Source organism: Sciurus vulgaris (assembly GCF_902686455.1).
Source record: "Sciurus vulgaris genome assembly, chromosome: 10".
NCBI lineage: Eukaryota > Metazoa > Chordata > Mammalia > Rodentia > Sciuridae > Sciurus > Sciurus vulgaris.
Genome location: NC_136470.1, coordinates 32614829 through 32637361, shown reverse-complemented (window position 1 = coordinate 32637361; position 22533 = coordinate 32614829). Strand labels below are relative to the sequence as shown.

The following is a 22533-nucleotide window of genomic DNA, read 5'->3' as shown; positions in this document are numbered from 1 at the left end:
GTATTGAAAATATTTTCTTGGAAAATTTGAGATATGAATGCAATCTAGATGAGAGGTGGAGTAAATTTAAAATAACATTTGCTGCAGAAATTTTTAAAGTATCAACAGTTCTTTTGGCATGGGAACCAAAGGGAAAAACATCCTCCTGATTCATTATAGACACTGATTCTAAGGATAGAATGGGAAGGTAGAGCCCAAGGTGGGAAAAAAGTCCTATTTCAAGTAACTATAACTCAAGTTATATAAATGTGCTCCAAGATATCAAACCCAGACCATTTCAGTGTATTTTGTAGCTGTAAGAAACTATCAGAAACAAAAAACGAACAAACAAAAAAAATTAATCCCAGATTCAAAATACAGGAAAGGTTTTGAAAATACAGTGACAACTTTGTTTTAAATTTTGGATTTAAAGTATATTTTTGAAAAACCAGCAAAGCCACCCTAATAATGAAGTCTGCCATGGATGGTAAGACTATTATTTGGAAATGTCTTTGACATAAATATAATCAAGCATTAAAGCAGCATGCAGGGCTAAAATGAAACCAAGTAGATACATAACTCAATGTGTTTTATGTTCCTTGAGCTATTGTCACTTATTTTTATTAAATAATATGTACACCATTCTACACCAGTGTTGGCTTTTCCTCAGTGAGATATGAACAGCATATGAAGAATACTCTAAAAAAGACAAATATGCAAAATAAATAATTCATTTAGTTGATAAGGAACATTTTTGTTTTTATTACAAATATGCAAATAATATTGGTTCTACTAGATCTTACTTTTTAAAAATAAACTCACATTGGTACACATAATATCATCTTAAAAATATTCCACAAATGTACCAACAATTAGAATGTCATCCAAAGCTTGTTGGAAAATCCCAGGACTTCCTAGACAACTATGAGTCATGCAATTAACACTTTAAAATTATGGAACAGTGTTATTTTGAATGAATGGAGTGTTTAGCACTATATAAAATCATCGTATTTTTCTGATATTATGAAAAACTAATTAAAAATGAGCAAAATTTAGGGTTTTGGAACTTAAGAATGTCTTAAATTCTTAAATGTCTTAAATTTATTCACTATCACTCTCAGATATTGCCATACTATTATTATTATTTTGTGGTGCTGGGAATTGAACCAGAGCTTCATGCATGCTAGGGAAGTTCTCCACCACTGAGCTACATACCCAGCCCTCTGCCATCTTATTTAGAACTGTCTTTATCTTTCATGTTTAGTTTTCTAAGGTCCCTATATAGTTAAGGAGCATATAGGAAGTTTGCAATCATACTCCAGCCAGCAGAGGGCAATAGAGCATTGTGTACCAATCACCCTCTGCCAATGGGAACATTTCATAGGGGAGGTCTTTTCCATTATGAAGAAATATGTAAACATAAATTAAAGAGACCTAGTAGCTACTTCTGTTTCTTTAAACTGTGTATGTGTTTGTGTGTGTGTGTGTGTGTGTGTGTGCGCGCCCGCGCACCTGCACACTCATATGTGTGTACATGCTCATGTGTGTTTGTATAGGGTACCTTGTGATTTGAATTATGTTTTCAATCATTTATAATAACTTTAGTGAATTTACTATCTTAAATTAGTCCAAGGACTATGCATGAAAAACTAAGAAACAGTCTTCAGTAAATACTCTCTAGTATTTGAAGGAAATTTAAAAAATGACAAATTCCTAATATGTGTAAAGAAGTTTCTATATAGAGAGAACCTATTATTTCTCTCATAGTGTGGCAGGGTAAGGAAAGAACTATCTTAGCACTTTTCATCTCACGAATATGTGTGCAAATAAATGATTTACTAGTACTTACACTAAAAAACACTATAGTATCCCTCCTACACTTAATATTTTAAGGTCAATTTGTTTTATTATTTACTGTTTTACAATAATTTTATTGGGAACTAATGAAATCTTCTCAAAAAGTGCTAGGATTAATTACAGAATGTGAAGACCATCTTGACTAAAATCTAATTAACAACTTAATATTTTCTCTCAAGGTTAAGATAGTACTGAAGATGTTTTTTCTTTACTGTGTATTCAAAAAGTAATTTATACCATACATATAGCTGTTATAAGATCAGGGAATCTCTTGTCTTCCCAGATTTGAATAACTCTGATTCTTTCTTCTAGAAGTTTTTGATTTCCCTACTTACGTCTCACCTACCCATAGATAAACGTAGAAAGTTCATTTCATGATACTTATATATATATACATTGAATATTTCTTTTCCATTTTTTTGCTATTATACCCTATATAAACTACATTGTACATCTCTGAACTTGTAATGAAATGCTACTGTGAATGGGTTTTCTTGTTTTGTCGGAGGATTAAATGGAAAATGATACCTTTTTTAAAATGCCAAATTACTAATTTAGGAGATTTAGTCCTTTGTTGGCTTTAGAACAATTAAGACATTTTTCACATTTATACATCTGTTATTTATACAATCATTGTTTTGATTGCAGATGATAATCAGGAACTATCTTCCCCTTGTTTAGAAACCTGAAAAAGAGATATGATTGCATATCAATTTATCCCACTAATCTTAGAATCATGTTTACTTGTTCTCACACATAAGAGGGGATCTATTTTGAGAATATTACATTAGTCATATCTCATCATGACCGGATGGTCACATTTTAGATATGCCATGGTAACTTTAGTCCTATACCCAATCTGGGCTATTCAAAAACAGATCACCATTAATACTAATATTTAAGAGTACTGAGTTCTATCTAAATTGCAAATATCATCCAATAAAATAAAATTTAACTTGTTTTAAAGTTTAATGTGTGCAGATTTTTTAAAAATTATACTCATGGTTTCTGAACAAAGTCAGCAACGGCTCTTATACACTTTCCTTTTTTGATTATAAAAAGAATTTTCGGTCTTCTACAAACTATAAACTTAATCTTGAGGTTTTCAGGATAGAGATCTCTTACACACACACACACACGCACACACAAATCATAACAGTAATACTAATCAATGAATATTTAGTCATGGTTTTACTCTGTTCTAAGAACTATGCTAAGCACTTTATGTGTATTATTTGTTTGACTCCTTTTAACACTCCTAGAAGGTAAGAACTATTAAACTCTGTACTTAGTATAGAAAGAACAGGTCTTGACTGAGAGGTTCAGCCATGATCACCTAGCTAGCTAGTGTCAGAGACTGCTGGCCTTTCTGTCCATATCTCCTTACAGATCATTGGGGCAAACATTGCACTTCACCATTATTCTATATTTATACCTAATCCCCTCTTTTTCCTGCTCCAAAGAACAAAGTTTAAGTAAACAATAAACACTAGAACTTTAGAGTTGCCTGAGATATCACTTTAACCCCTAATTAACTGGAAGATCAGTAGTATGTCTTATATCTGTTTTTAAATAGAGAAATACAAGAAAAAGTATATACAGTACATATTCAATAATTACTGATAATACTCTGAAACATATTAGCGGACTACATTCACTGTATAATTCAAAGTCACATGCACACAAGAGCAAGATTTTGTTATCTCCATTCCATTGTGCCACATTGGGTAGCATATAGAATTATTACCATAAAACTTTACTCATCAACTAGTTAGTCACACCAACTCAGCTATGTCTTCTGCCTCACCTTCACATATCATCTCTCTTACTCCATGAAGTCTGAGTATATATGGAAGTAAAGAACATATAGAAAAGAGATAACTCTTTGTTGAAGTTCTGCATGATAACTTTTTTGGAAAATGCGACTACAATTTCTTTTTTAAGACATATAACATCTTGAGATATGTTTCTATGTAATTTTATAATATTTATAGCACTCTCCCATATAGTGAGCATGACATAACTTGTTTCTTTATTACCTAATTCTACGTCCCTGATAAGATGTGTCCACTGTCTTATTTGATCCTCACAGACTAGCGCAGAATTACTCAATCTTGACAACTACTGACATTTGGGGTCAGTTCCTTCTTTGTTGTGGGAGGGGAGCTGTCCTCTGCAATGTAAGATATCTAACAGTTTTCCTTGCCTTTACACACTAGAGACCAGTACTACCTCCTCCACTCCTTCTCCCAGCTGTGACAATATAATGTCGCTAGACACTGCAGAATGTCAATGGAGAGTATTTAGGGGTAATGGGCAGGATCACCCCTGGTTGAGAACATTGAAATAAAGTAAACCTTTTAGCAATTGCCCATTTCCTTTTAGGAACTGGATAGTTAGATTAAATGCAAAAAAGGATGAATCTTTTTTGCAATCTGCATATAGATAATCTTTTTATTCTTTCTTTTCAACTATTTTATAAAATTTAGCATATAACACAGAACTGTAAGCATGAAACCATGCTTAATGGCCTTACCATCCTGATACACCCCATCTCATCTCGATGACCTTTGATAAACAAATCATAAGTCATTTCTGCCACTGTGGTATTTACCAGACTTGGTTAAAAGATGTAATTTTACAGCAACTATTTGTGATCAGGACAATGGAGAGCAATGGTCTAGGAAAATTTCACACAGAACCTGACCCATTTGATAAGAATGGAAATGTCAGGTAGCTAGGCTTTTCTGAGAAAGAGACTTTGATCTGAGTCTTAAAGGGTGAATGGGAGTTACTATGGTCAAGTTGGGCTACAAGGCAAGTTCTTCAATGTGTGTTTACCTACTTTAATCACACAACTTCTACCTGGAAACAAAGTTAATGATGTTCTAAGAAATATGTCTGTGTCTAAAAGAATAGCTCTACATTTATTATTACCTTCAAAAGTATTATTGTTTGGAAACATTAAAGGAAACAAGATCATAAAAATTTAGTGCCGTGGATAATCTGGTTTATTAAGTAGATTTTGCTTTTATATTTTAGCTCAAGTTAAACAGAAGTGATAAAAATTCACAATTATTTAAAACACAGACTTTCAGGATAAAGTTCTGACTTTTAAAAAGTTAAAAATTACTCACCCTTCAATCTCTAAAGCATCCAAGAATTGAAGTTTGATCTGGCATGGTAGTGTACACTTGTAATCCCAACGACTAAAGAGGCTAACTCAGGAGGATCACAAGTTAGTGCAAGGCCAGTCTTGAACTTGAACTTGAACTTGAGACTCTATTTCAAAAAGAATTATTATGAAAAGGACTTGAACTTGAGACCCTATCTCAACAAAATGAAAATGAAAAGGATTGGGTGGGGTTACGGCTTAGTGGTAGACTGCCCCTGGCTTGATCCCCAGGACGAAAGGAAGGAAGGAAGAATTGATGTCTCTTCTTTAATTATTCTGACTCTATGGTTTATTTCACCAGGAAAAAGGTAGGTAATGAAATTTTCTAACTCCTATTGTATGGTAAGCCAAATGTGGAATTTAGAAGCAAATGAAAGCAGGGAGCAGTAACACATGCCTGTAATACCAGCAACTTGGGAGGCTGAGGGAGGAGGATGGAAAATGTGAGGCCAGCGTCAGCAACTTAGGGAGACCCTCAGCAACTGAGTGAGACTGTGTTTAAAAAATTAAATAAATAAAAAGGGATGAGGAGGTAGCTCAGAGGTAAAGTATGTCCTCGGGTTCAATCCCTTGCACAAAAATATTGAAAAAAGAAGAAAAGAGTGATCAGGTGGGGGGAGGAGGAAAGAAGTAAGAAAATCAAGAAGTGATATTAACTAAAGCCTAAATTACTGTGATTTGGATAAATCAGTATGCACATAAAACATCTAGGCTGATTCCTATTTAGACTACTATGTATGGTCACATCATGGTTATTGTCAATAATTATGATAGCCAAATGTTAGACAATATATACTCCAGCTGAAACAAACACATATAAAATAATGAATTGGTCTTGAATTTATATTTAATTCCAAAGATAACAAGAAAAAGCCCTGATGTTATGATTTATTGCCCTTTCTGAAATAAAAATATTTACTTTCTGGTGTGAATGCAAAACTTCTGAAATTGAAGCATACTTGTGAAATACAAACATTTTCTTGTATTAATCAGTTGTAATGAAAACAAAGGCATCCCTTGAACCAACTAATCCTATTGGAAGAAAGAATGGATGCTCTACTAGTTGTTCATTGTCATCTATGATCTTTACTCTTAGGTATATTAGTTCTAAGACATTTTAAATAAAGTCTCCATAGTAACTTCAAATAACGTAATAAACTGTAGAAAGTATGTGTTTCATCAACAGAATATCTGCAATTAAAACAATTTAATTTCAATTTTAGTGGCAAAATAATCCTAATACGACTTTTTAAAATCAGATCCTGTGTACTTTAGTGTCCATTAAAATAACTTAAATTAGCAATTGGAGATGAATTGCATATATTTTAAAGCATTTGTATGATAGGATTATTTCTTTTAATAATGGTGTTGAATATTTTATGACATTGAAAAAAATTCTTATCACACAGATTATGGAGTGAAAGAATGTTTCATAGCAGTATTTAGTGTATTATTCCACATTAAAAGAAGAAAGCTCTATACATGCAAAATTTCAAAATAGAACAAACAATAAAATGTTGATTGCATGTGAGATTATGTCTGAAAGAATTATTGTAAATTTTTCTTTTTTTGTATTTTCCAAATGTTCTAAAATATATTGCCCCTATTTTGCAAACAGAAGAGATTAGAACCAATTAGTATCTAAACACAGGAATTTAAACCATATTACTTCTAGTATGTACTTTTACTTTTGCAAAACACTGACATGATAAATTAGTAAAGCAATTTTTTATTTTGTAGTTAAAAGATTGTAAGTAAAAAGTAATACTTAGAAATTTTTGTATATTAGAATAATTTTTGTGTAATGCCTTTGATGATAAAGTTGTTTTACTAACTTCAACAAGCATCTGCTTTGTTTCAGAGATAGTCATATGATGCATAAATGAAATGAGATATGCATTGCATCAGTGAAATTCTATCTTCTAGGTGTAATAAAGCAGCTTTAAAGTAGTGTATAGTGATAGGAAATTGAGAAGATGAGATTAGATCAAATCAACAAAGACTTTTGGGTAGAATAATGGAATTGGATGATTTCTTTTGGAATGTGGCCAGGATACTAGAGAGGGGCTGATTAAACTCTAGGGAAAATATATAATTATCCTTGTTGTTAAGACAGTAGGTTTACATTTCATGTCAATTTTCAACAGCAGTTTGTTTCTTAGCGACAATTGTAGGATGTGGATTCAGTATTTATCCACAAGAATGAACACCTCCATATTTAGAATTCTAGTTCTCAATCACACCAGGCAGCTATTAAATCACAAAGCCCCAATTTAGCTTTCCAAATGCAAAGTCCTTATTTTGTTCCATACACTATGAGAGGATACATTAATAGGTTATACAATAAATAACTCTTAAATGTGCTTAATATTATCATTTAACATATTCTTTATTCTTGTCATTGTTATTTATGATAAATTTGAATATTCTTTTTCAAAGTTAGTATGACATTAAATGTTTAAGTTTACTTTTTATTTACTCACCCAGACAATATCCTCCAAATAGAAAACTTTGATATGTTTCAAGATATTTTTCAAATTAACATACTTCTTTAAAGAACTGATTAAAGCAACTGTTCAAGTCTAGGTAAAATACTCAGAATAAATAAAGCAGCAGGTGGGACTAAACACAACAAATATACGAGGTAAGACGTAAATTCCAACATATGTACCTCAGTCCTGCAAACGTTTCCCGAAAAGAATTTTTCAAAAGCAATGAAAAACCAAAAACATTAAACAGTTTTGTAAAACACATCTGCAGAATTACACATAATGTAAATTACTTACAAAATCGTCAGTTTGTGCTCAAATTGTAAGCTTACAGAGTATGTCTTTCAGTTGTGCAGCTGTTAACTATGATCCCAATTTAAGAAAATTTTAATTCATGATTAGAATAGTATACACTTAGTTCCAGATATATTGGGAAGTAAAAAACCAAAGGACAGCAAAATCCTATGATAAGATATAAATGTATATGCCTCTTGATGTTTTTCAATATTCTTTGAATATCTTAACACACTTGCACTGTATGTTTTTTTTTTTTTTTTTTTTTTTTCCCCATTCTATCTCATTAGAGTTAAAAGAAACATACAGCTACTTTGAACATTCTGGGTATAAAATTATAAAAGATTTAAACTCTAAATTTCCATGTAGAAGAAGAAATACCAACTGTATATACTTCAGAGAAACTTTCTTATCCTGAGTCCCAGAATGATAGAACGTCTTTAAACAAGCAAAACAAAACCTACGCACTGATAGCTTTCTTCAGTTAGAACCGAATCTGTAAGAATAACATGACTTTAATCAACATCTTTTATTCACATCTCATAGTGTGGTATGAGTGTAAAAACCAATGCTCTGGATTCAGAGGGCGAAGGTTCAAATCTGAGCTCAACTGAATGTTCTCTGTGTCATGTATAAAGTGGAATGACAACAGTAACTAACCTAATGATGTTTATTCCCTGAGGATTAAATGAGAGTTTGAATATGTAAAGTACTTAGAACAATACCTCTCACACATAATGCTATACAAATGTTGACTGTTATATTTTTTATTCTGTTAGGAACTGGAGATAAAACAAAACAAAACAAAACAGGAAACTAACCCCAAAACATGATTTCTAGGTACCTGGAAATGGATCAGAGATATGTAAAGTTCACTGTATAATGCAACAGGTATTATACTGTGCTGTGTCTAATGATAAAAATATCCTAAAAGTGGAGAATTTTGGTAAAGAATTTCTGCCTAATGACAATTAGTTGCAATTTCAGCATCTCTGGAGGCTAAGACAGGACGACTACAATCAGCAACTTACTGAGTGAGGCCTTCAGCAGTTTAAAGAGACCCTGTCTTAGAATAAAATAAAAAGAACTGGGAATGAAGTTCAGTGGTAAAGGGCCCCTGGGTTCAACACCCAATACTCCCTTCCCCAAAAAAAAGGAAAAAAGTAATTTCCGGAATTTCTGAATAACATTCTGGTGAAAAGAAATCTTCCCTAATAATTTAAGAGGACTGGGTTCTGATTCTGGGTAAGAGCACTAAGTAAAGATGTTTTCTGCAGAAAGTTTCTTTAGGCTTCTGGTTCCTCATTTATGAAGTTATTTTATTTTATTTTTTAAATTTATTTTGAGACAGGGTCTTGCTAAGTTGCCTAGGGACTCGTTAAGTTGCTGAGGCTGGCCTGGAACTTGCAGTCCTCCTGCCTCAGCCTCCTGCACTGCTGGGGTTACAGGTGTGTGCCACCATGCCTGACTGAATTAATTTCAAAGACTCCATCTAGTGTGATGTTGTATTCTTTAAACTCAGTCAGCGGTTCTACTCTCTTTGCTCCCAAATATTTGACCCAAATAAGCATGGGCTTGTTTAGCCAGACTTTAATTTTGAAGTCATCAAAGTTCACTGAGACATCAGCTTCATGAGTGTATTGTTAGTTTTTTGTTTTTTTTTTTTAATTGAAGTAGATAATGGCTGACCATCATTGGGGAAAATAAACTTTAGAACCATAGAACTAAGACCAATAAAGAAGCATTTAAAAAAAAGTTAATGAGTAGTGAAATAAGAAATCATCCAATCACACATTCAGTAACCATTTGAGTGTCTACTGGGTGTCAGGCACTGTTCCTAATGCTGAGAATATGAGTAAACCAAATAGTCAACAATCCCTGGACTCAAGCAGCATTCTAGCATGAGAGGTGCAGCCAATAAAAATGAAGAAGGAAATAGGTAGTATCTTAGATGGAGATTAGTGCTTTGAAGGAAAAGCCAAAAAACTTAATAAATATCAAAAGGGTATGAGAAGCACTGTGTAATGATGTACTATTAAAGAAGGTGTTCAGAAAAGTATCTCTGAGAAGTCTTGATATTATTATTAAAATCTAAGAGAAGGGAGAGTGTGAATTTGCAGATATATGGAGGTGGGTATTCCAGATAGATAAATGCACCAACCCTGAGGCCTGCGCTTATCTGATTTGCTCTAGAAACAGTAGAGAGGCCGCCGTGGTGGAACTGTCCATGCAAAGGACAAGGAACTGTAGGAAGAGATGATGCCAGGAAATGATGGGGGACCAGCTCACATCAGGCCTTGTGAACTTCTGGAAGGACATGCATTTGAACTTGAAATGAGATGCCCCCATTGGAGGGTTTTGAGCAGAGGAGAGACTAGGTCTGACTCAGGACCTAACAGGATCCCTCCCACTGCTTTATGAAGAATGATCTAGAAGTACAGTTACTTCAGTTTATGGTCTTTTCTCAGTAAGGAATATTGTGTTCCTCATTGCAACACAGAGAAGTTTCCTGCCAAGTAACATCCATATGCAGTTTAGTTGGGAAAAGGGAAGATCTGTAACATTCAGGTGTGGGGCGTTAGAGAAAATAACCCAAGAGTAACATGCTACAGACAGTAATGTTTACTGAAGAGGCAAGTTGCTCAAAAGTATCCCTCCTTGGGGACTCATAATGCTCATTTGCATACTAAAGCGTTTGGGGGGATCCTTAAATGTGTTGAATCTGAAGTATCCCAAGCTTTTCCTTCCAGGGAACTCTTTTTTTTTTTTTTTCTCCCCATTCGCTTTGGTTCAAAACAAGCTGGGTTCAAATATAAGCTTTGTGGCTTCTTGGCGGTTGAAATTGGAGTTAATTATTTACTCTCCTAACCTCATCTCTAAATTGGGATAATGATAGCACCTCACAAGAGCATGGTGAGAATTAGATCAGATAATGTTTGTAAAGGGTTCCAAACAGTGCCTCAATTAACGCTACTTCCCTGTGTCCTCTTATTTATCTTCAAAAGCTAACCATCTGTTAACATGAAAGGTGTAAATTCTAGTGAGACCCTTTGTTGCTCTAACTGAAGGTCCCAGGCTCTATCAAAAGAGTTAAGCCAGTATAAATAGCCTAGTTTTAGATTTTTCTACATTGCCTCCAAGATGCTAGGGTGCTAAAAGGCAATCATAGAGCCATTCCATAGCAAACTTGAGTGTACCATGATTCCATTTTTAAATAAAGCCTCAGAGAGCCTTAGCATGACTGGAGTACATAATGGAGTGGTACCAATGAGGTTTTATCGCAACCCTTAAAATTCTGCATTAAAGCCAGGCAGGGTGGCACACACCTGTAATCCAAGCAGTTTGGGAGCTGAGGCAGGAGGATCACAAGTTCAAAGCCTGTCTCAGCAATTTAGAGAGGCCCTAAGCAACTTAGTGAGACCCTGTCTCAAAAACAACAAAAAAGGGCTGGGGATGTGGTTCAGTGGTTAAGTGCTCCTGGGTTCAATCCCTAGTACTGGGGGGAAAAAATTCTGTGTTGAAGACGTGGCCCAGTTTATAGTGACTTAAGTCTTTAAATGAAGATGTCTAACCCAAGGAATCTTTTTTCTCTCTCATTGGTTTCTGGTTTGGGGCACATAATTATCTCTTCTAAAGGACAGAGAAGAAAATAAAAATAAGGCTGTTAAAATGTACCCTGCGTACATGTAGAAGAAACTAAACAGGCCTAGTTTCTTGAAAAACAGTAGATATTTCCTCCATCGTGAGTTTCTTCGTTTACTAGGGCTACTGTAGGTAATTCTCTGACATGGGGCTTCTATTTCCAAATTTGAGAAAACATTCACATGTTCATTTTAGGCCATTAATTTAGATACCAAGGATTAAACAGACTATTCGGCAATTTCATGTTAAAATTGCTAAACTAGCTGTTGTACCCTGAGGGATGGTATCTTGGAGAATTCATCACAGCCTTGATGTGTACTTCTTGCCAGATCTGCTCACCAGATCTGCTGGAACTTGTGGCTTGCATCCCAGGCTCTGTTTGATTCTAAGGCTTCATGCTAAGAAGGAAAGACAGCAGATGTTCTGGTCTGTAGTTTCCTTAGGAAATCTACTCTCCTTCTCCTGATCTGAGTAAGTGCTATCTGGGATCCCTGGAGAGGCCTGGGGGAGCTTTGTTATTTCCTGAGTTCCTGCAGCTACTCCTATGAAAGATAAACTCAAATCAGAGCAACCCAGGAGATCACTGTTGCTTTAGAATTTTGTCTGTCAAAAAGTCCCTTTTCATAGGACTACCAGAATGTAACATTTTGGGGTTTCTTCAAACTTCTCAAAGAGACCTTTAAGGGATCCTGAATTTCATAGGCTGCAAATGAGATGAGAATCCTCTAAATGGAACTTTAAAACCCATCATTCATTCTGATCATAATGATCAGAATAGAATTCCCAAGTGCAAATTAAGACACTTTCTCCCTACATGCTGAGTCTCCTAACCAGCGTGGAATGAGTCAGAGGTCCATTGTACAACCTCAGTTGCTTGAAGACATAAGTTGAGTGTGTTTCCTACCCATGCGTACATATTTATGGTTGCATGCACATTCATATAGATACATCCAGCATTTTGTGCATCCTTCTAGGTAATTTAATGTTCAAAAGTGGAAAGGGAAGAAGTTGCTATGACAGATATTATATTCTCCAGGAATGTATGAGCTGTCATTTCACCCCAATGATACTTTGTTTTTGTTTCAGACAGACTCCACTCTGGAGTTTGGTCTATTCTTTGTGTATTCTTCGTTTACTAGGGCTACTGTAGGTAATTCTCTGACATGGGGCTTCTATTTCCCCATAATAAGAGCTCTCAGAGCCTGGAGAGTAGTATAATCTTTTCATCTTGCACTATTGGTATCCTTTACTTGAGCACAGATGTTGTTCACTCAGTGTTTATTTGCATGGGTAAGAGTGAATGACAGAGTGAAAGTATGTAGTTAAGAATATTCTCAGGTTTGTTGACTTTCACTTGTTATAGGTTCCTAATACCTTCTGAATACAAATTCTTATCTTTAGATACCATCTGATAAAAATTGACAGAACAACATACCCTTTGGACAAAGTGGGAGAAGAAGAAAAGACCAACATAAGTAAATTGGTGATGATGGTTCTCATCAGGGGGCTGGCTATAAAATCTTCGAGAACTCTGGAAGATATTTGTGGCTGACTTTCCTGGATAATATCTCTATGGGTGGAACAGATGAGCTGGATGGACGCTGCTTTCCGAAGTTGAGAAATACAACACAGTTGTAATATGATTTTCATTCAACAATAATGTAAGAAATGGTGAAATAGATTTTGAGAGATGTATTTAGCAAATTGCTGGAGACCAGGAGATCCACTTAAGGGAGCAATGCAATAGGGATTCTTATAAATATTCCACAGAATATTAAAGGTATATGTCTTTGGACTGGAAGTGTAGCTCAGTGGTAGTGCATGGGCTTAACATACCTGAGGCTCTGGGGTTGATTCCCATACCATAAAAAGTAAATAAAAATAAACCGTATACATCCTTTACTGAGTGGTAGTTCAAACCTTTATTTAAAAGGCACTTAAGTGATATGAGGATTTGAGGGATTTTCTCTGGCTTGTCTTCTCTCTCACCACATTTTAGTTTATTTATTTTTTATTACTAGGTAAGCTTATTTTAAAAGCACATTTTATGCCAAGAAAAAGTTATATTCTATGTTTCTCACTAAATATTCTTTCACAAAGACCAAATCAATGCCCGTTTTTCAGCATTTACTGCACATTCTTGTTTTTATTGCTGAAAAGATTCTGGGTGAAGTCTTTGAATTCTTATCTCTAGCCTGTTTACTGAATTTTCAGTCAGCTTTCTCAGGATTAAACTATCTTTCACTTTCAAAGATAGGTGCTGTTAACCAGAATTTCTTTCCACAGAATGTTGCTCTGAGGTCATTGGTTTTACCAGCTGCAACCAAAATGAACATGCTGCTTGCTTTTAAAATTTTATTTCTCATTAGGTAATGCATGAACTCACTTTTTCAGAAAAAAAATTGGAGAACACAACAGTACACAGAAAAGATAAAATCCTCCTGCCCTACCTATCCATTGTGGAATTCTTCCCTCCAAAGGCAACAATTGAAAGCAGTTTCCTAAATATCCTGCTAGATACTGAACAGTCATTTTGTAGTTATTGTACATATTTTTGTAGATAACAATTTGTTAACAAGAATGTTCTCAGTACTAATACCTATGGAATACCAAACACTCAACATGTGTTAGGTGTTTTCCATAGAGTGTTATTTAATAGGAGGAGGACTAAATGAATGGACAAAAGCCTATGCGATGTGCCATATTTGCTTTTCTTGAGTACGATTTGTTAAAACCAGGAAGTATCTTTATAGTGCCTATTTTTTCAAAAGAGAAAACAGACCTGGCATGGATACAGAGCTAGTAACCAGCAGGTTGGAATTTCGAGGTAGCAGAATTGACTTTGAAAACCCAGGTCTTGGTTCAAAAATGAGGAAAGGCTTCTCATAAGAGCACATCCCATGAGTTTAAATACTTTTAGAGTTTTATTTGTCATCTTTTAGCTGGACTAATAAAGGATCAACTCTCCTCCTCTGCCCCCATCGCCAATTGGTCTCTCTTTGTTAACTGTTTCCTCATTGTTAGTTTCTAATATGTAGAGTTTATGAAGTTGAAGGAGAGGTTCTGGAATAAAGTACTGAGTGGATCCCATGGCCCTACCCAGCCCCTCGAATTGGATAGTCTTTTTCTATAGGACCCTTAAAAACTTCATTAAAAAGCAAGGGAATTGTAATGGAAGCTCATCTAGAGATAAACACCATCCTCTGTCTACTTCCTGTCTTAATGGCTCCTAGTTCAAATTTGATTAAAAAAAAAAAAAAAAAAAAAAAGGAGGGGGGAGACAGGGAGGAGTGAGGGTGGAGTCATCTGAGAGTTTATTCCAATCCCTGGAAGTGGTAAGGAAGAGGTTAAACTGGACCAGGAGGATTTTTGAAGTCTTTGGCTGGGAGGTTCCATTTGGAGAAAGGTGCAGGGGAGATAGGGATAGCACCAGAAACTAGACAAGTTCTCATTCGCTTGGATTTCCGCTCCTGAGCAGTTGGATTCTCACCTGAGGGCGCAGTCGGGCACCCCTGGCTTGTAGATGGAAATATTAACAAGCAGAACTTGCCTGGCCAACGCCTGGAGAGCGTAAAGTGAGGCATGGAGAGGACCGTGCGGCCCCTTTAAGTATTCTCGGGCCGGTTGGACAGGGAGGAAACTGGGAGCCGCGGGGACATTGGGGGAAACCCACAAGCATTGAGCCCGAGAGGAGGCAGCGTGAGAGCAGAAACTTCAGACACTGCTGATCCCGGCAGAGCTCGGGCGAGCCTCGGCGGCTGTCGCTCCCACCCGCAGCCGCATCCTCCTCGCCCATCTCCACCACCCCGGGGAGGTCCGAGAGCTCTTCTCTGCAGTTTCCACGAGCCAGGGGTGCGTGCAGCCACCCCAGGAAGTTTGGGCTCCCGCGTAGTTTGGGGTGCCGTGAGCGCGCGCCCCAACAGAAGAAGGACTAGGGGCGATGTTGAGCGCTTCGCGGAGCTGGGGGCGCCCGGAAGGCGTGCGTGTGTCCGCGGTCCTGTTGCTGTCCCCAGTGCCCTCCGCATCCCCCAAGTGATGGGAACAAGGGCCCGCCCAGGCAGTCGCTGTTGCCGCACCGCCCCCTCGCTCGCCTCCTGCGCGCGGAGTCACCCAGGCACACCCCCGGCACCCCGAGCCGGTGCTCCGGAGCTGCTGCCGCTATCTTGACTGCCATCGCCGCCTGCGCGGGTGGTCAGCTGCTGGCTGGGCTCGCCTGTATACGGAGAAGCACTTTTTGGCCCTCCTTAATCCGTTCTCACACCCCAACTTTGCCGCCCCGCGCTAGCCCTCTCAGCGGCGCTCGGGCACACATTGTGGGGGCGCACGCAGGGAGGCTCAGCAAGACCGTGGAGGCAGGAAACGGCAAGACCGATCCTCGGCTTCGGCTCTTTGTTGTTCGATTTGGATGGTCCTTGGAAGTGGCTGAGCCTCTTCGGAAACCCGGGGGCCGGAGAAGACAAGCCTTGGAATTCTTCCTTTACTGAGGGATCTGAGATATAGTGACAAGCGTCCGGAAGGGTCGACAAGTAATTGCCCTGAAAACTCCTGGCGGATTGACCCACGTTGCTTATATTAAGCCTTTGTGTAGGGTGTGTGGTTGTGTGGCTTCATAAATTTGGGAACCCCATTTCTACTCCCTTCTCTTGGCATGAGACTGTATGCAGGATCCACCCAAGGACAATGATCGCGGAGCCTGCTCACTTTTACCTCTTTGGATTAATATGTCTCTGTTCAGGTAATCCGCGTCTTTTCTTCACCCTGATCTCCCTTGCTCGTCCCCTCTCCACTTTTCAGAATCAAACCCGAACTGTATTTTGGCTACCTCTCCCTTCTAAGGCCGGAGGGTCTCGATCCCTGCACAACTTTTAGACGAAAAGGCTCCTAGTTCGCTTTTGAGGTTGTCCCTTTGCCCCCATCCCCCAAACTCCCCCCAAACCTCCTCGCAGACCTCGGCCTTTCGCCAAGTTCAGGGCACGCCCTACTCTGGGCAAAAGCAAGTCTCAGCACTGGGGTGGGAGGAGGCAGAGGTTGGCGGTGAGCTTGGGCCCCCAGGACCATTGCAAATGAGTATCATCCTCCGGCCGGTTCCCAGGGCGGGGGGAGAGAGGTAGATGTGCGGGGATTTGTGACCCACAGACTCGCCGGGATTCCAGAACCTGGTCCTCCAATCCGCCCCTCCTCTTCAGAGCACAAGGGGTTATTAGTAGTTGTTTTATGTAACCAAAGTCTGTAATTAAATTTGATTCTGAAGAAACTTCAGGAAATAACTCCTCCTTATGATAGGATATAAACTAGCCACTGCCTGACTGAGTTTAGAAAGAAAACAGGCGATTGCATGTATCTGAAAGGGATCTGTTAGTTGCCTGGGAATTCTCCTTGGCGAGGGAAAACAGAATTGGAATTTTTAGGATTAATTCAATCGTACTGAAACTCCATATGAAGTGTTGGAGAGATGCTGCAACGGGAACCTTCTGGCAAGAGTGCGTTACGCACTGTATCTACACTTGGAAATAGTTTTCTTGTACTCCCTAAGAAACTTTTTTATTGTGGGTGAACTGAGCCACGACTCAACTTTTGTTTCTTTCCTTTAGGTAGATTCTGGTTTCAATCATGGATCCAATTTCAGGCCTTAAAACACACACACACACACACACACACACACACACACACACACTGCACCTCAGGGAATTTTTATAGTGGCATGCTGAGCTTCATGTTGCATCAGGGCCTATAGGTTAGAGTCACTCAATTTGCATAATTATGAAATCGTTTAGAATGTTAATTTGAGCCTTTTTGGTCTATGGTGATCCATTAGGTTTTGAGCAAGGATTTTACTGAAGCCAAATAATTATTGGAACATGAAAAGTTGGGGGCGGGGAATAGCCACATCAGCTAACCTATGACTGATAAACCTCTAAAAGAATTGAAATCTGTGGGATGTGCTTCCTGGCTAAAAGTTAGTAGGAACATTTGAACTAAATAAGAAATTCATTAATTGTATTTCTTTAAAGAAAACGGAAACTTAAGGGTCAGTCTCATATCTCATAGATGTCACAGTGGGTGGATGAGTACATTAAACTAACTCTTCGGGGCCACCTCTCCCCACTTCCAGCTTCTCCTTTCTGTTAGGCAGCTTTTCCCTTGGTTTGCATAACTGAGTGATTGAATAGCTCTCCCCCCACCCCCAGCCATGGATGCAAATCAAAAACATTAAGATCTGATCTCTCTATTTGTCTCTCTTTGCTCTGTCTCCCCCTAGTTTAATTTACAGCTTCAGATACCTTTGAGATTTTTGTTGATTCACCTCCTCGGTTAAAGTTTATTCACGTGTGTAAAGTGAAGTGTCAGGGTGATAAATGACTGGAGGGGCAGATTACTGAAGATAGGGGGATTAATGGTCATTAGTCACCGTTTGAGCTCAGTTTGTATATGTTGGGACATTTTATCATGGCTGTAGATTAAAGATAGGGTCTCACTAACAGGATATGGAAAGCTGGTCATGTCACTGTGCAGATTCTGTCTTCACTGAAGAAATATATGGGAGTGGATTGTCCTACAGATTTAATAATTTGTTAGTATTTAATATCTGAGGGTTATTTGAATAGATATGTGGCATATTTAGAATCTTACTTGATTTCTAGCTTCATTTTTCTTTAATTTTCCATTTTAGCCATTGGTGATTCTTATAAACCAAAAGTTTCCCAATAGGTGTGTTTATCTACTTTGCCAGGTTCCAGGCCAGAGGTATCTTTGAGTTGCTTCCTCATATTTAACCTGAAGCTTTTTTATCATTGCTCTCATAATTTCACTCCTGCTGTGTATCTGAACTTGGGAGGGCCAGTCAAATCCTTGGGCTGCTAGGGTGATTCAATGACAGCCTGCTATTGTAGAGCCCTACTGAAATGAATAAAACTTCACAGAACTCAGATAAGTAACTGGTAACTTGGTGTGCTCAAGACACCTGGTCAGGGAATGAATGAAGTTCTTGAAAGATTGTGTTTCATGTCTTGCCTCAAGCCTAAGATCACAGTCTATCTCTTGTTAATGGAGTGTATTTAACAGAAATGTGGTGAGCTTAAATAAATCAAAGTGTACTGAGGGGCTAAGCACCTTCAACAAGATTTAACCTGTAAAAGCATCTATTGGTTGTCAGTTCTTTTTTCTTTTTCTTTCTTTCTTTTTAACTGGCTGCCAATTTATAAAAGTCCTGTAGTTTTCTTCAAACAAATTATCATCTCCATTTTGGTGTGTGGATGGCATACTTAACATCCAGTGTTATGTTTGAGAGTGTTTGCATTTTGTAGCCCTTTATTTTTTAACCTAATGCTATAATATAAAGCTTTTTAATTTTGTGAAATAAAATTTGAGGAAAGTGGAACTTTCTTTAGAAATTTATTTTTTAAAGATGAGTTTATCTAATTAGTTTGTATATCTCTGTTCTGTTCTTTGAATAACTAGATTTTTTGGTGAGTGGTGGGGATAGGGAGCAGAGGGAGTCACCCTGAAAAAATTCTGTCTTCTCTCTGGAACTGATTCCCCACATTCTTCCTGTGTAGACTTCCTCTTCCCAAATCCATTTGCTAAAACCTGCTTTTAAGTGAAAAAGTGATTGAATTTCAGTTCAAAATTAGGATGAGTTCTGAATTTGAAATAAAGTGACGACAGTTCACCAATGCTCTTTCTTTTTTATTTTGGCGAACTGGTTTTTCTTTTAAGATGAGTTTTTTTTTTTTTTTTTTTTTTAATAAGTTTTACTCTTCCAGCCACTTTCCAGGACTCAGGTCTGTCTCTCTCATTCTGTATCCCCATCCCTACCCACTTCCCTACTTCCTTTTCTCTGTTTCTGGCAAAATTTTTGGGTAATTCCAACAAGTGCTCTTCAGATTCTTTATAATCTTGTTGGCTTTTAAATACGTATACCTGAATGCTGTGACATTAAAAAAAATACCTTTATTTACTTTTAATAGACCCTCTAATGCACAAGATGTTTATGTTTATGGTTAAAATGTCTTAAACAGAAGTTTACCTGAAGTTTTTTCCTTAATTTTTGCTTTGACAACCCTTGTGATTTAAAGTGGTATAAAATACTGAATTTCAAACTAACAGTTATTTGCTTATTATTAAGCTTCACATTTACTAGATTATATGCATGTAATTATATCTATAATTAAAATAACTGAACAACAGGAATAAGATTGGAAGAAAATTTAGGATAAGAGTTTTTACCGAAGATCATTAGTGACTGAGTTTTCATGTGCTAATAAACTGAGGTACTTATGTTAACTTCTGCACCCTTTTAAAATGTTAACATAAAAAGCATAAACTGTCTTGCAAACTTGATTTTTTTATGGGAAAATATAATGAATTTAAGTTGTCATTCAATTAAAATCAGGACTAAAGTAATCTATAGAGCAAATAAGAGATTTAGAAACAAGAAAGGCAAATGGAAGAGAAGTATAGTAGAAATAGATCCAGAAGTAAACTAACTTTAAAATACTTGTAGGGGAGGGGATGTTGGAATGTAGCTCAGTGATCGAACAATTGCCTAGCATGTGCAGGCCCTGAGTTCAATCCCCAGCATTGCAAATAAATAAATTAATATATATATGTAATTGCATAATATATTATATGCATATATATAACATTACATATATGACATATATATATATATATAAGTTGCAGCCTGATCTATGTCATCTAAGTGCACCCTCTGACTACACACAGGAAGAGAAGCAAATTGGAAATGTGGATTTCTGAAAATTTGATATCAGTGTATCTGTCCCATATTTCAACCATATAAAGAACTAAACATTTTGCATTTCATAAAACAAAAACCAATTTAAATCTGTAAATGTAGTGTAGAAAAAATTTTAAAGCTATGTTTAATAAGATTTTAGAATATTGACTTGCCTCTGTGTACAGAGGAGTCTGTTTCATAACACTTGCTTGAAGGAGACCAATAACATGAAAGACAAATAATTTAACAGTGGGATCGAGTTCAAATTTTATGTACAAAATAGAAACTGTGATACTCCCGACTAAGGCCATGGAGCTGTGACTGTCACTCATGGGAGAAGCCTGTGACATAGGTGCTGTTATTAGTAAGATATTACCTTTATTTTATAGTTGTGCAAACATCATAAAGAAATTAGGAGATTTGGATGAGCACAGATTTGAAATAGGCTTACTCCAAATCTCTTAACCACCTGTCCTTTCCTAGTTTGAAAAGGGATGTGAAAAATTTAAATAAAAAGATTACATTTCAATCACCTTTTAAAAAAATCTATATTTTTTAATTGTAGATGGACACAATACCTTTATTTATTATTTATTTTTATGCAGTGCTAAGATTGAATCCAGTGCCTCACACATGCTAGGTGAGTGCTGTACCACTGAGCAACTACCCCAGCCCTAGTCACTTTTTATATTAAAAGTTATCCCAAAATTCTACCTGGGGCTGGGGATATAGCTCAGTTGGTAGAGTGCTTGCCTTGCAAGCACAAGGCCCTGGGTTCAATCCCCAGCATCACAAAAAACAAAACAAAACCAAAACAACAACAACAACAAACTACCTAAATAGGACTATGAATCCTACAGTTAAGATTTTGGAGGAGATCTATTGTTTTCCTGTCATTAAGAAAACGATCTTTAAACTTTTCTGTTATCAGGCAAGACAGTCAATCATTTAAATCTAACCAGTTCACGTTTAACCCTGGTCCTGTCTGCATTTTCCGGCCTGTTGGAAAAAAAGGAGACTGAATATTTGTTATGAAACTGCTGCATGTTCATAGATCCCAGGTTGTGTTTGGAAAATGGATGCCATTCTCATTCATACACACTTGAGGAAAGATTTCACTCTGAGTCCCAAGCTAAATAATTGGTGCTTGTCAGAGAAGAGCCTGTGGAGAGACAGTCATTTCCCCTGTGGTTGCTCTTACCCTCTGGGTTAGATATGGGCTGGCGGTCATTTAGGCTTAGATGAGCCTTCTGCTTGATTGCTGTTCACAGATGACTCACTTCATGGTTACTGATCATGGAAGGGTCCAGCATTAATACCTGGTTGATCAGCTGGTTGGAAACTGCTTATGCATAGCCAATAAAGTTGCCATCCTGTGGAGATCAAAAGACCACCTCCCTTCTTTACAATTCTGGATTAACATGGTTTCCTTTTCCCTACTCCCTCCACTTTTAGCCCCTTCCTTCAATCTTGCTGTTGAAGAGGAAGGAAAAAAAAAAAAAAAAAGATTATAGTGTACAGGGAGATAGCTTTGATCTCTACTTCTTTGCCTTTTCTTCTCTTTCTCTCTCCCTCCATCCAAAGGCTCTTTCTGACACTGAGAGGTGTCATGTTGCTGGCTTCATGGGAGAACTCAGTCTCATTTCCCTTCAGCCAAAACAGGCTGCTACAAATCTTGTACTTCTGTGATTTTACTTGGCTTCCAAACATCTTATGACAGTGTTGTTCCACACATAAAATAATATTTTGAACAGCATGACTGTGCATATCTTTCTGACTTCATTCAAGGAGAGAAGTACCTCTGAGGTGCTCACAGCTGTGCATGACTTAGAGCTGGAAAAGAGTATCTATTTATTTTATTTAGTTAATTCATTTTATTTTCTGAGGCTGAGTGTATATAAGGTAAACAATTGTAGAAAATGTTCTTGGATCACGAGCTTGATGCTAAATAGTCTCCAGGCTTAATGCCTGTCACCTAGTTTGACACTTAAATGAAGCGTTAAAAGCACCATCAATGGATACAAGCAAATGTCAACAGAGCAGTGTGGTTCTGTGTTAAGTGGGAATATAATCTTTTTGTGTCAAGTGATTGATTTGTATGCATCATATAGGAACTAGCTGGCTGGATTTGGTTCCTAGTAATACATTGTATTTTGAGTTGTATTTTGAGGTTTTTTTTTTGTTTGTTTTTAAATTGTGTTAGTCATCCAGTAAAGTGGAAGAAGTTTTACCAGAAAACATATTCGAAAGCACTTCTGGTTACTTTTTTCTAAGATGCTCATGACTGGATTTCAAAGTTTCCAGCTCAAAGTATATCTAATATTCAACTCGTCTGTATAGGACCTAAGAGCCAAGAACAA

General features: G+C 37.1%; 1 protein-coding gene across 1 annotated transcript in view; it reads left to right on the top strand.

Moving 5' to 3' along the window:
- Positions 1-14888: 14888 nt before the first annotated feature.
- ROBO1 (roundabout guidance receptor 1) overlaps positions 14889-22533 on the top strand; it is a 374240-nt gene continuing 366595 nt past the window's right edge. Inside the window, exon 1 of the mRNA XM_079154970.1 lies at positions 14889-16171. Coding sequence (XP_079011096.1) covers positions 16117-16171 — 55 coding nt within the window. The 5' untranslated portion in view covers positions 14889-16116. The remainder of the gene's footprint in view (positions 16172-22533) is intronic.